This window comes from Ochotona princeps, chromosome 25 (genome assembly GCF_030435755.1).
Source record: "Ochotona princeps isolate mOchPri1 chromosome 25, mOchPri1.hap1, whole genome shotgun sequence".
Taxonomy (NCBI): domain Eukaryota; kingdom Metazoa; phylum Chordata; class Mammalia; order Lagomorpha; family Ochotonidae; genus Ochotona; species Ochotona princeps.
This window is the reverse complement of record NC_080856.1, coordinates 16,617,311-16,632,322: the sequence shown is the minus strand read 5'-3', so window position 1 is coordinate 16,632,322 and position 15,012 is coordinate 16,617,311. Positions and strand designations below refer to the sequence as shown.

The window sequence follows — 15,012 nt, the reverse complement described above, 5'->3', positions numbered from 1 at the left end:
TCGAGGACGGCCCAAAGCTTTGGGACCCTGCACCCGTGTGGGAGACCTGGAAGAGGTTCCTGGCTCCCGGCTTCAGATTGGCGTGCACCGGCCCGTTGCGGCTCACTTGGGAAGTGAAACATCGGATGGAAGATCTTCCTCTCTGTCTCTCCTCCTCTCTCTGTATATCTGACTTTGTAATAAAAATAAATCTTTAAAAAAAAAATTGAGAAATTTTATTTGATCTGCATAGGAGTTAGATTCTTATCTATTCGTCAGTCAACATAAGAAACCAAACTTTTCCAAATTTATTAAATAAAATCTTATAAAACTGTTCATCTATAAAACCTATTAAACTTTCATACAAAGTTTGGTTATGAATCATGGTATATCATTTTCAACATTTGTCTTCTATATGAATGCAAAATACACTAAATGCACAAGTGTGAGAATCTGTGTTCCTATGGAAACAAAACCCTGCATATTCTAACATGAATTTGATACTATTTTTTTCATGAAAATGACAGAATCTGATCTCAATCCAGTGATTTAAATATTAACATATTTACTTAAAATGGGATATTAGGATTACTATGTGAAGATTTCAGAGTACTTTGCAATCACTGAATTTGTGGGTTTTAAAAAGAAATAAAACTACATTAAGCATTATATTCTTGTACAGGGAATATACAGTGGCACTCAGAGTTCAGGATTTGTGTGACTGTTGCTGCCTACAGAGTCTCCAGGTCTTGTTCACTCAAAATAATCTGTATATCTTTAGAAAACACTGCTACACAAAGAGTTCAAGTATAGAAATGTATTTGATCACAGAAGATCAAAGCTATGTTGAGACCCAAGGAAAGCCTGACGTGTCAAAGCTAATACACAAAATAAGTTGCAACTGAACCTAGATCATTCAATTCTATGTCCCAAGAACCTTCTTAATTTTTGAAAAAGAAATATTCAATTAACCAATGGATTGGGGTTTGCAGAATTCTAACATTGAGTTTGATGTCTCTAAGTCAGTAGATTTCTCTTTGCCTTCGTATCTTCTACTGTATGGTGACTTTTTGATAATAAATGTAAGTAAAAACTTGAATTCTGTGACAGAAAAGCACCTTATATAAATGTACAAAAATATAAGCATTGTATATATTTATATCCGTTATGTTAACAATTTCCTCATCTGCCCCATGGATTCAACCAACTAACATGTTTTCTCTGGCTCTAGTTACAGCTCACAATAACAGTGTATGTGTGTGTTAGCCATCTTTCAACATGGCTGGCATCCCACAAGAACTGTTTCCCAATTTTCAAGCAATAGAACAAGGCTTGGCCATACAAAGTTGTGCATAAAATTTTAGAAATTCACAATAAAATTGCCGTATTATTCTCAACTGCTACAGAAACAGAATGTAAAGCATACGGCCTAGCCAGCCATTCTCCATTAAAACTTGAATGCTACCAATAGAAGACTAAAAACATCACATATTGCCTTAAAACTGAGAATAATCCCAACTGAAAATAAAATTTTATCCTACATTTGGAAAAATGAAGATCATTAATATTCCTGATATAATGAAAACAGATGATGATTAATATTCTAGTAATTCAGCCATCTGCAGTGTCAACAGAAATTGAACCAAGCCATTTTATACATTCAAGCCTAAATTTACCTATTGGTAAATAAAATCAACAGATTCTTAAGTTAATATTTAGGTTTATTGTTTACAGCACCATTTTTATTATTTTAACAGAATATCTAATAACTTTGCGACATATGAAGACATGAAACTAAGTTTTTCCTTTACTACTACATATCAACAATATTAGCATACAGCTATATGTATTTAATAAGTAACAATCTACTAACAAAACACCAACCACAAAAATGGAAACAGCCAACTGAAATAAAATAATACCACAAACAATCAGCACAGGTCTACCAAATAAGAGTTATTAAAGGTAGCCTGAGCAGTACTTACCAAAGTAATGGACATGATTAAAATTTTACACATTGAAACTATGCTCAATACTAAGCAAAATAATTTTCAGAAATTCTTTTATGGAAGAATCACTCTAGATAAATCTGATCAATATTCTGAATAAATTGGCTGAATGATACTCAAGTCATGGCAACGTTCAACTCCCTAGGATGTCCACAAGAATTCGAAAAATGCAGAGAAGATGACTTGAACACAAGCAAACTAGTTGACATTCAATGAAGTCCACAGTAAAGATGCAATGCGTTTCTATTTGTAGAACAAAGAATCTCAGCAGCAACAACAACAACAACAAACGTACATATGGCTGAAACATTCTTAAGTGCAATGATCAAGGCCTTAAAAGCAGTAGCCACACATACTTTTCCCTGTGTAAATCTCTCCTGCTCCCCACATGTTCCTGCAGTTTATAATGCTTGGCATGAGTGACCACAAACCAAAATAGAATACACATTTTTAAAAGACAAATTTACTCAGATTCTATTTAGAACATATAACCACTTATAAATGTAGTCTTTTTAAAAAGCTTCCTTATATAAAACAGCGGTGTGGGGGGGGTGGGAATCCCTGCTATCCATAGGAAGCACAGTGTAAGCCCAATACAACTGACCAATCAAAATTAGTGAAGGCACTGCATCTCCCTGCAGTGGAAAGCAGCGACAAGGTAGGCTGTCATTCTGCAAAAGCGGCTCTCAACAGGCTTTCCTCTGAAAAGCAGTGCTTCCTTTGGAGAGAGAGAGAAGCTAAATGTTGTCTCTGGAGACGAGAAGCCTTCAGTATGTTAGATTACTTTCATTATGTCTTTTCAGACGCCTATTGATTGCACGGTAGGAAGAGTGAGAAAATGCAGCAGCCTCTAAACAGCCCTACATGTTCCATACATTAGCAGCACGGCTGAAACAATGGCACAGCACAGACACATGTTTTCATTAAGGTCATTTTTGAAGAGATGCTTATGACCCTCTTGCCCCAATCCTCTACTAACAAGTGAACAAAATGAATCAATCAAAACTGGAAATGCTGCAACTACATCAAGAATTTATCCAATCTTTAGCGGAGGTAAGATGTGTTCCTTATTATAGTATACGGCTGCCTTTGAACCAGCATAGTGGGGTAAGATTACTTTGAAAAATGCCAGCTTAAATTTGAAGAGTTTATTTGTTTAATTCTACCTCTTTATTACTAAACATGTATTTCTTAGATCGATTTCTATTAAGACATGACATGTTTTAAATGTAATTTTTCAAGCTACATTGTTAAATACAGAGAATATTCTTTGTTAATTCAAATGAAGACATTAGTTTCATAGTTATTTCAGACATCCTAATTATTCTTAATGTTCTGAGTATGGTTTTAAAGGTTCAAAAAATGCTTATAATTCTTAAAAGAACCAAGTTTGCCAGCTCACTTTATCTGTTATGCAATTATATGATAAGTTTATTACTGAGCATATTCATTGAAAATTATTTAATTGGCAGTTATTTTTTAATCTTACCTCTTACATTTCAAACCACACGAGCATCCATCAATGAAAATTCAAAGCATCTTATCACAAAATCTGTCTTGTGAGTTAACATTCAAACTCTGTGCTAATTAAACAAGCTATAATATTTTTACAGCAGGAAGACATTAAATTTATTACATCGACAAGAGGGGATGACAATATGGTTAGTGTATCTTAACTGTTTGTAATCTCTGAAAACACAGGTGGGCTTCTAAAAGGAGGGGAGAAATTCGTTTTTAAAAATACAGCTTTACTCTCTCTCGCTATTAGATCCATTACTTCTCAACTCTACTGCTAAGACAGACAATAATGCATGCAAGAAAAGGGAATATCTAAAGAAACTTAATTTTATAACTATAACTATGGTTCTAACAGTATTTCATTTATTTTTAGAACAAACCTAACAGTATTTCATTTATTTTTAGAACAAACAGTGTAAGGCTATAAAATAAACAAAACTAACTTCCAAAAATTAGAAATCACCAGAAGCCCTATTTCCTATTTTTTTTTCCTTTTTCAATAGGACTCACACAGGCTAATTCACTATTTACAACTGACAACATGAAGAAGGCAACTGGCTGAGCTTCTTCAGGCTGATGGTACCACAAACTGCAAGACATTCTTGCAACACATGATTTTAAGACATTAAGGGGTTAAAGACCAGGCAATGTAGCTACATGACTGCTGGAGTTTAACAGATTGCTGCGTATCCTAAGACATGCTACACAGAATAACCACAAAAAGGAAAACTTACAACTGTGAAAGCCTGAAAACAAAATGGTGAGCATTTTTCTTTAAGGGAGAATTTATTCTTTAACCCACAACTGTGAAAGCTACTGTTTCTTGAAGAAACATCAATTTCCAAAAGGAGAATGACACACTTTACCAAGAAGCAAAACGAAGCCTTAGCGCTTTCTGCACTAACTCTTCAGATACTCACATCAATGGATGTGACTAATGCATTTTTCCATCTGAGTTTTATGACCAATTATGTATCCTCTTCTAATGCAAACAAACCAAATTAAATAACAGATGGCTTTTATCAAAAGAACATGGACTGGATTTATAATATAAAGCCAGTTATGTGATCAAGAAATCATTGCAAAATAATGAGGACGGCTGTAGAAACAGATTTACAATTGTAACAAAAGGATGTCTGAATACATTTTAGACGCTAAAAAGCTTCCACTTCCTTTCCTGTTTTCATATATTTTGGAAAATAGGGAGAAAATATCACATATTCCCTCAAAGGGAAAAGTAATTCCTATCATTTGAGGACGTTCCTCTTGGGTAAGACTTTTTTTAAGGCAAAGCAAACACAAATATTATGTACTGCTCTTTAGAAATCCAGCAGCCAACCAAATCTCTTAATTCATGCAGTTGAAGTATTGGAGAGAAAATGAAAATTCCTACAAGCATGAAATAAAACACAGCTACTTCCTTGTAAAAATTCATGTCAAAATCTGTCAGTGACATCACGTATCAGTTTTTGAGAATCTGTCCTAGTGAGCCAAAGGCCCCGAGGCAACAGCAAAGAGGTAGGTCAGAAGCTGCATGCGCCCATCACACTGCTTAACCTTTCCCAGAAGAGCAGCCGGGCTCCGCGGGCACTGTCCTTCACTGTCATCGAGGCTGACGTTTCTGCTCTATGTCATTATAAATCTACCTGATAGGACAGAGACCTGATGTTTAATCTAGCCATTCAGAAAACTTGGCACATTTTAAATTTTCCATTTTTGTAAGATTCCGGTGTTAGCAAAGACCTTTTCTTACTTGACAAATATGCCTCTAGAAATACTTCATGCCAGGTTCAAAAGAAATGAATAACATGATCATTTGTGTTTCAGAAGATAATTCTCCAAAGTACTTAAATCAATAAATATATGCTGAAATAATTGTCTTGCAACTTGTCAAAGATAACAGAAAGGGAAAGGTTAACATGGATTTTAGCATTTGTTTTAAGATGGTTTTGCAATTGAAATGCTGTCCTTGAAATCCAAAATACAGGTGGTTGTATGACTTTGTATTTTAATCCAGATATTGAATTAATAACATTTTAGCCCAAAATTAGTTATTTTATCTGTTTAATTATTCTAAAGCCCTTTAGATTAAAATACAGGTTTATTTTCATAAATTAGCCCAAAAAAAACCACTTTAATTTTCTTTAAAATCAATCACTGGATGATGCATACAAATGGTTTTACAAGTCATGTCTACCTTAAAAAGTTCCTCAAAAAAATGGGCTTCGCATATTCCTTTTCCTTAATTTTATTTTTTAATTTGAAAAATTTTGCTTAAACAAAATCACATAACTATTTTTAAACCTTTTTTAAAAATGGCTATTTGTTAACATGGTATTAAATTTCAATTTTCTCCCTCCACAAGAGGGTGTGGTCACAAAATCCATCAATCATTCATAAGAATGATGAGAGCTCTTTTATCAAGCTTCGGAACTTTCAACTTCAGCATGATGTTCCTTTTTTATGTTATCCATAGCAAAGTTCAGCCTTATGATATATGAAATACTTTCCATTTGTAGGGAAAAAACTCTAAATATTCCCAAACATCTTACTGACCTCCAAACATAAAAATGAATCAACATGAATAGTTAAAAACAAAACAAAACCAGTGGTCTGTACAGTTCATCATTATAAAAGAACACTGGTCCTGTTCATCTGAAATCTCCTGGGGAAAATTACATCTGCCATAATCATCTAGAACACATTAAAACAGCATTGATTTCCTCACGACTCACAATATTTTTAAATGAAGTTCTCAAACACTGGGGTAAAATTTAGCTTTACATCCGGGTCTCAAGTAACAAGTCTGAAAAACTCAACTAAGGTTTTTAGTATATGAAATAATTATGTAGTTCAGGAGAAAATCCCCACACAGTTATTTCTTCCAAAGGAAAAAACAATTTTTCTTACATTTATGCAATGCAACCTTGATGCTTTAAACTTACATTTTTAACTAATGGTTCATTAACTTAAAAATCAAGTAACCAAAAAAAAAAATTTACAAGCCATGTTTTTATATGTCATTAACACTGCCAAATATCAAATAGTCTATTCTATTTCACTTTCTAGGGAAAAAAACTGCTCCAAAAGAATGTGCTTTTCTCCCACTGTGGAAATCAACATGCAGTCTGAACCTAACATTACAGTGAGAGATGACACTGATGACATCAACACCAATATGTACCAACCACTACCATATCCATTAAGCTTTCAAGTGTCTCTCACCGGATTTCTCATGTTAGAAATTGTTTTGGGACTTGGCAGCAACCTCACCGTGTTGGTACTTTACTGCATGAAATCCAACTTAATCAACTCTGTCAGTAACATTATTACAATGAATCTTCATGTACTTGATGTAATAATTTGTGTGGGATGTATTCCTCTAACCATAGTTATCCTTCTGCTCTCACTGGAGAGTAACACGGCTCTCATCTGCTGTTTTCACGAGGCTTGTGTATCTTTCGCAAGTGTCTCAACAGCAATCAACGTTTTTGCCATCACTCTGGACAGATATGATATCTCAGTAAAACCTGCCAACCGAATTCTGACAATGGGCAGAGCTGTCATGTTAATGATATCCATTTGGATTTTTTCTTTTTTCTCCTTCCTGATTCCCTTCATGGAGGTCAATTTTTTCAGTCTTCAAAGTGGAAATACATGGGCAAATAAAACACTTTTGTGTGTCAGCACGGATGAATACTACACGGAACTGGGAATGTATTATCACCTGCTAGTACAGATCCCGATATTCTTCTTCACTGTTGTAGTCATGCTAATCACCTACACCAAAATTCTTCAGGCTCTTAACATTCGAATAGGCACAAGATTTTCAACAGGACAGAAGAAGAAAGCAAGAAAGAAAAAAACAATTTCTCTAACCACACAGCATGAGACGACAGACATGTCACAAAGCAGTGCTGGCAGAAACGTGGTCTTTGGTGTAAGAACTTCAGTCTCTGTAATCATTGCCCTCCGGCGAGCTGTGAAACGACACCGGGAACGCAGGGAGAGGCAGAAGAGAGTCTTCAAAATGTCTTTATTGATTATTTCTACATTTCTTCTCTGCTGGACACCAATTTCTGTTTTAAACACCACTATTTTATGTGTAGGCCCAAGTGACCTTTTAGTAAAATTAAGATTGTGTTTTCTAGTTATGGCTTATGGGACAACCATATTTCACCCCCTCTTATATGCATTCACTAGACAAAAATTTCAAAAGGTCTTGAAAAGCAAAATGAAAAAGCGAGTTGTTTCCATAGTGGAAGCTGATCCTTTGCCTAATAATGCTGTCATACATAACTCTTGGATTGATCCTAAAAGGAACAAGAAACTCACCTTTGAAGACAGTGAAATAAGAGAGAAATGCTTAGTACCTCAGGTTGTCACAGACTAGAGAAAGGACTTAAGTTTCACCAAATGCATATTCAGAAGTGTTTTTAAATTGTAAAAAGTGAAGTAACTGCCAAATATAAGACAAATCATTTTAAGTGCTGGTTATGTTGTAAATTTTCAATGTGAATGTCAAATAGATTAGGTCATATATACTCAATTTCTTCATTAATGTATTTGTTGCATGGCAGTTTGTTAAAATAATATCACGTGTACATTTTGTCAATATTCTGTCCATCAGATATTCATGTAAGTCGTATTTTCTAAAGAATAAATACATAGCCTTAAAACTGTGTATAACTTCAAATGTAACTGGCACATGTAGCCTTGCTTTTCCATATAACTGTATACTGTTTATAACCAATCAACTATAGACTTTTATGATGACAACTAGAATAGAACTTCATGTAAAAAAACAAAATTCTGGGCTCAAAATCATGCAAGATTTTCTAGACCACTATGTTTCCCAGTATAGTAGTGTACCTGCTACAATATTTAATGAATCAAAACTAATGAACTGTATATGAAACCTTATTATTTCTTCAGAATGTAGAAAATCCTAAGATTTATCAGGATTTTAAAATTCAGGAACCAGAAAAAAAAACTGTGTGTGCCACCAAGACAAGGAAATTTTAAAATTCAAGTTCACTATGAAAATAAGTTCACTTACAAAAATAAGATCGATTTTCTAAGATTAAAGGTACTGTGTTTATAGCATATAAATGCATCAACAATAAAGGGAGGGAAGAAAACTAAATTAACAGCCTCTTTCTTCCTCCCTTGCTTGGCTTGAACCTAAGCCAAATATCCTGGACTGATATAGGACACTGTGAAAAACCGGTGCACTAAAAGAAACTGATGCCTAGCTGTCTTTCAACTTACCACTCTGACACAAGCTAACAGTCCCAATATGATTATCAGTGAAAAAAAACTAACTTTATTATGGAAGCCTCATAAAGCCTGCTTCTAATTGACAACAACTTTCTACTAATGCAATGCCAACACGGCTCCTGCCCAATCACAGATCCCAAATATCTCAAAATATGATAGTTCTGCTTCCACTAGAAAAATCATTAAACAGTATATCTTGCCACTTTTTCTATTCCATCATTATTTCAATTTTTTATTTTTCCTTCCAACCTGAATTTATGTTGAAAACAATGAAATTACAAATTTTAATTCTACAATGGTTGAAGTCTAATATCAGACATATTTTGTAAAGTATGCATTAAATAAAATCTACTAATCAGTGCTATTATCATAAAAGTATCACTGAGTTAGTTAATACAGGTAAAAAAGTTCAAAATTGTAATTGATTAGTTGGACAACTTATATTGTTTTATAACACTGTATTCACTAAATCAAATAGCTATCTATTTTGAAATAAAAAATAGGTGAAACAATTCAACAATATATCACTTTTACATAAGTTAGATTCATTCAACCTAATTTATCAAATACCCCAATATTTTGAGAAATGAGTACCATGCAATAGTTAGAATTCACTGAGGTTACAGTGCAAATTTAATAATAATCTGCCTCTTAAATGGTTAATAATATCAAGTCTTGGCAAAGGTATAGTTTCCTTCTGCCTTATTTTCTAATGTTTCGTGGAGCTAAAGAATTGTTTCATTTGACGAAAATATACTATGAATAAGTAAGATTATATTTTGGCAACATGAAGATTAATACTTTGTGAAAAAATATTAAGAAAATTTCTATGTGGTTGATGCAGAGTACAGTCTAATACGTTCCTTTAAAAACTAAATTTTACATTTAGATAGCTAAACATAAGTTAAAATTTTAGTATCTAGCTTTATTATTGTAATAAAATGAGGTTCTTTTTTAGAGTTTTTCTATTAAGAAAAACCACTTACTACTATCTTTCAATTGTCAGGTTTACCAGCATGCCAAAGAAATCAATATAAAAAGAGATTTCTAATATATTTGCCTAAAGAGCTTTCACAGATTCTTGCCCTCTGTAATAAGAAATCAAAAAAAGAAATAAATGGCAAATATTATAATGTTACTCTTTAAGCTGCTATTTTTTTTCTACACTTGATACTGGAACATATGATTAACAAACATTTTTGTCCATCATGATCATCTTTCAGGTATACAATAGTATACTCAATATTAGGTAACTGGTAATAACTTTTTAATGCACTAAACAGTATGTTTAATGAAATAATATTTATGCTAAAATTCAACTTTCAAAAACAAGTTAGAAGTATACCTATGGTTATTGAACACAGTTTGCACATAAAGTTAGAAAAGTATTATTTATTACATGTTTATTATACAAAAAGTTGAAATATTTTTATTTTCTTCTTGATGGTCTTCTTCCCCATGTGTAATTTTTTATTGTATTTCTAATAATTTTACAAAATCCCTAGTGATCTTTTTTTAGTGTGAATTAAAAATTAAAAACCTAGAGAAGCAACAATAAACTCAGTATTAAATCCCTCCTGAAACTGTATTTTTCTACTCATATGCTATAAATCAGAGAAATGATTATAAATTTCTATATAGTTAACTGGGCTGATTCTTTAAAAGAACAAAAATAAAAAATGCTATTTCTGAAGGTAGCCAAAAAGTAACTCAACAAAGTATACAAAATGTTACTTGCTTTCACACTGTGCTAATTTAAGGGGGTTATTATTGCACCAATCACCACCCAACAGATGTTCAACCTATTATGAAGACTGAATTATTTATAATTATGCTATGGAAAAATATCATTCATAATAAGTCTGTACTTCTTCCCATAGTAAGTCAATTTTTAGCTATGTGGTCTGTTTCTTCATTCCCTAAACAAATTTATAATAAAATCTCAGTTCTCTGAACATTACTGAGCCAGCCCCTGCTCAACTAGAATTAGACTTATGCATGGAATTATAAAATTCCGTAAAAGTTTATAAGAAAATGAACTTTCTTCAATACAGTAATTTCAAATCCATTTTTTAAGTCAATACAGCATTTGGTTTTATAACATTGTTTAAACAATTAGGTAACATTAGCAATACAATTAACCTTTGAATTTTATCATGTTAAGTTAGGACAGCAGATACTCACACTCACCTGACAGTCATAATAACCTTCCAAAGCTTAAAATCTACAATCTAGGTATTAAAACTGTAAGAAACTCTAACAGAATGGCAGATTGTGGGAAGTGCTAAAAAAGTTGACTGAAGTTCTTCACAAATGTCAGGTTGTTTATTATTATGCTAAATTTAAGAAAAATACAAACAAAAGTCTTGCTGAGGAAAACTACTGCAGCATATTCAGGAGTAGCTGCAGGCATCTCAGAGGACAGATGACCACGGCGCTGAGAAGCTAAATCAGAGTGTCCGACACACAAAGCCTGAGACTGCAGCCAAGTTATGTGAACAGGGGAATAATGTGATGAGGAAAAGCTTCTAGAAGAATAATGTAAGAGTAATATGCAAACAGAACTGAATGGGCCTCTGAACAGTAAAGAAAGGCCTAGCAAAAAGTGACAGTGTCCTCCAGATGCCAGTTGGCATGTGGCTGGTCACAGGAAGGGGGGACAGCAGGATTTGGCAAACTGACTAGAAACTGTTTATGACCAATATAAGAACGATCATAAGATGCCAGATTATCCACAAACAACTATTTAATTATGGTTTGCATGGACAACAAGAGCAACACAAAATTATTTTGGTTAAATAGAAGACTCAATAAAGTAAAATAAATAATACTTAAGAATATTCCACTAATCATCAGAAACTGTTCACAATTAAAATTTACCTACTTTATATATATAACAATTGTTTTATTCTTTTTCCACTAAACTCATACTTCCTTTTAGTACTTTTTAATTTCAAAAATATCATACACATTGTTTTATACCATTTTTTTCATAATAATCCTTTTTGGAATTTTAAGTATAAAGAATTAGAAACACATAATTAAAAATGTAACAATATGAAGCAAAAACACAAGTATTATCCTTTTTTTTTCTTTTTTTAAAGATTGATTTATTTTATTGGAAAGGCAGATATACACAGAGGAGGAGATAACAGATCTTCCATCTGCTGGTTCACTCCTCAAGCGGCTGCAACAGCTGGAGCTGAGCTGATATGAAGCCAGGAGCTTCTTCTGGGTCTCCCAAGCAGGTGCAGGGTCCACTGTGCCATTGCACCAGGCCCTATCCCTTTTTATTAAGAAAAATTACATACGTGGCTTATGCTGCTGGCTAAAAATTTTTAATTTTTAAAAATTAACTTATTTTGAAAGAGCTACAGAGAGTAACACCGGGGTCTTCCATCTGCTGTTTCACTTCCGGTTGCTGCCAGAAGCCAGGAGCTTCATCTGGGTCTCCAACATGGATGGCAGGTGCTCATATACTCGGGCCATCCTCCGCTGCACTTCCCAATAGCTGGGAGCTGAGTCAGAAGTAGAACAGTCGGACACAAAGAGGTGCCCACATGTGTCGCTGGCATCCAGCTGACAGCTTTTCTTGCTATACCATACTGGCACCATAGCTCTATTTTTATAAAATTTTAAGAGCTAGGTATCTTTTTACAAAAATACTTGGGACTACAAGTGTTCCAGATTCAATTTTTTTCCCAAATTTTTGGATTATTCACATATACAAAATAAGATATCTTGATAATCCTAATTGTAAAAATTTGGTTTATATGAAATTCACTTACGCTTCATATACACTTTATACGTAAAGTAGCCTAACAGCAATGTTACTGGTGTTTTTAACGCTCCTGCACTGTGACAGCAACCTATAACATACATTCAGGTGTGGAACTTTTTACCTGTTACATCACCTTGGCATTTTAAAAATTTTGGATTTTTGGATCATTTTGGGTTTCAGTTTTTTAGAGTAGGGTTGTTTGGTATGTACTGATAAAGGATCAAATAATTGAATCTTTTTATGCTGTTCCATCAATTAGTTACCAGAATGTCATTAAGCAGTGGTTTTTATAAACTTGGGATTCATGGAACAGTATAAAATCAGCTCAGAACACAATTCATACCATATCCTACTTTAGTAGTTATTTACATTATTTCAACTATATAAATTTTAGAGCATACATACTATAATCCAATAAGCCCTGAGGACTACAATTTAATTTATTTAGAACTATCCATACAAAAGATTCCTTTAAAAAGCACATATTCCCTGGGGGCTGGCACAGTGGCATAGTGAACTAATCCTCCACCTGCAAGCTCCACCATCCCATAATGTTTGTGTCCCGGCTGCCTGACTTCTAGGAAAGCAATGGAGGATGGCTCAAGACCTTGGTCCCCCTGCATCCACATGGCAGGCTGAGGAGAAGCTCTTGGCTCCTGTCATTGGATCAGCTTAACTCTGGTCTTTGGGGCTGGTTGGGGAGTGAACCAGCAGATGGAAAAATGTGTCTCTTTTCTCTCTGTAAAAATCTGCCTTTTAAATAAAAATAAATCTGTAAAACTCATACTCAGAGAACAAAATGGTATCAGACATGAAGCATAACTATCAATGGTCAAGACTTTTATTGTACTAAATTGAAACACTCACTTTATCTGCAATATTGCACAGCTACTACCATAAAATTATCTTATTCTGACCAAATATTAATCTTGTGTTTTGTTGACATGCAATACAAAATTTCTATTAAGACATGATATGCAATAAAGCATTAGATTCCCTTTTAAAATAAATTTTCAGTAAGAATACTGAAAGCCTCTATTTGCATGTTTTGAACAGATGCCCCTTAAGTTTCCACAGAGAATGGACTCCCCTTTTCCTTGAGTAGACATTGTGGCATGCCAGTTAAGCCACCACTGGGCACTCCCCCGTCCTACACACGATCCCGGCCTCTGCTTGCACTAAACGCCCTGCTAATGTACCTGGGAGGCAGATGATGCCCCCAGAGCCTGGCTCCCCGGCCCCCGAGTGGGAGAACAAGACGGAACTGATGGAATCCCAGCTCTGGGCTCAGGCATTTAGGAAGTGAACCAGTGGATGGGAAATTTCTGTGTCTCCTCTCCGCAGTGTTTCACAGCCATCAGTTTTGTCAAAAACCAGTCCCTTTGTACTATCAGTCACTATTTAGAAAACACTCAGCTACGCTAATAATTTTATGATAGCCTTCAATTTTCAATTATTTTATACTAGTTCAAGTAATACTACTACTTAATAAATATCTCCAGTGGTTCAACAGAAACACTACTTCAGGAACATTTCTAATTAAACTTTCAAGATTTTTTTTCCAACAACATTGACAGACTCTTGTTTTATCTTTTTGCCTTTTTGCATTTTTGCTGGTTGAATCACAGAATCAATTTGTGACAATCTGACATTACCGGAAACAGGCTAATAGATATATCTTACAATTAAAGACAGTTTACATGGGTGGATGTAACTACCTCACAGAAAATAATCCACCAAATATATTCCAGATAGACAATGACTTTGATGTAAGGCTTCCTAGAGTTCCCTAACACCCTGAAACAGGAAGTGCATGTATCTGAGGTATTTATATATGTACACCCGCATTTTTCTACCATCCCTCCCTAGCACTAAGACCTACAAATTAAACAAGATCCTTCAAAGAGTGTAATTGAACACTAAAGCAAACACTGGTAATGTTAGGAAGAAAGTAGGGAAGCAAAACTGGTACATGTTACGTATACCTTTATCCTTACTACAAATGCCCCCTAACTTGATACAAGTTCAACTTACAATTTCCTGACTTCATGATGATGCATAACAGAAGTCCATTCAGCAGAAATTACACTCCAAATTTGGAAACTGGAACTTTCCCTACTCCAGTTCTGTGCAGCCCAGAGTGCTCACAATGCGGGGCGGCAGCAGCGTCCCAGCCAGCCCTGGGTCACAGTTCCACAACCAGTGCTTTAGAGTACATGGTGTGCCTGGCTAAAGCTTCCTGGGTGCTCAATATTCAGGAGACCACATGAGATAAGCAATATTTGATTACATAATAGCCTTTGTGTTGGACGATCTTCTCCCAGTGTAGGCTAACAGAAGAGTTCTGAGCATGTCTAATGTAGGCTAAACTATAAAATAGGCTGCATGTATTAAGCGCATTTCTGACTCACAACATTTTCTATCTTAGATGGGTTTACTGGGACA

General features: G+C 34.4%; 2 protein-coding genes and 1 long non-coding RNA gene across 3 annotated transcripts in view; 2 read left to right on the top strand and 1 right to left on the bottom strand.

Annotated features, from left to right (window-relative positions):
• Positions 1-15,012, bottom strand: part of COG5 (component of oligomeric golgi complex 5) — a 254,069-nt gene that overhangs the window by 176,233 nt on the left and 62,824 nt on the right. The gene's annotated exons all lie outside the window — the stretch shown is intronic.
• Positions 2,865-4,267, top strand: LOC131477973 (uncharacterized). The gene is made up of 2 exons (XR_009244231.1): positions 2,865-3,041; positions 4,010-4,267. It is a non-coding gene; the product is annotated as an uncharacterized LOC131477973 (long non-coding RNA).
• On the top strand, positions 6,563-7,943 carry GPR22 (G protein-coupled receptor 22). The gene has a single exon (XM_004598592.4). The coding sequence runs from the start codon at positions 6,598-6,600 to the stop codon at positions 7,897-7,899; it is 1,302 nt and encodes a 433-aa protein (XP_004598649.1). The 5' UTR covers positions 6,563-6,597; the 3' UTR covers positions 7,900-7,943.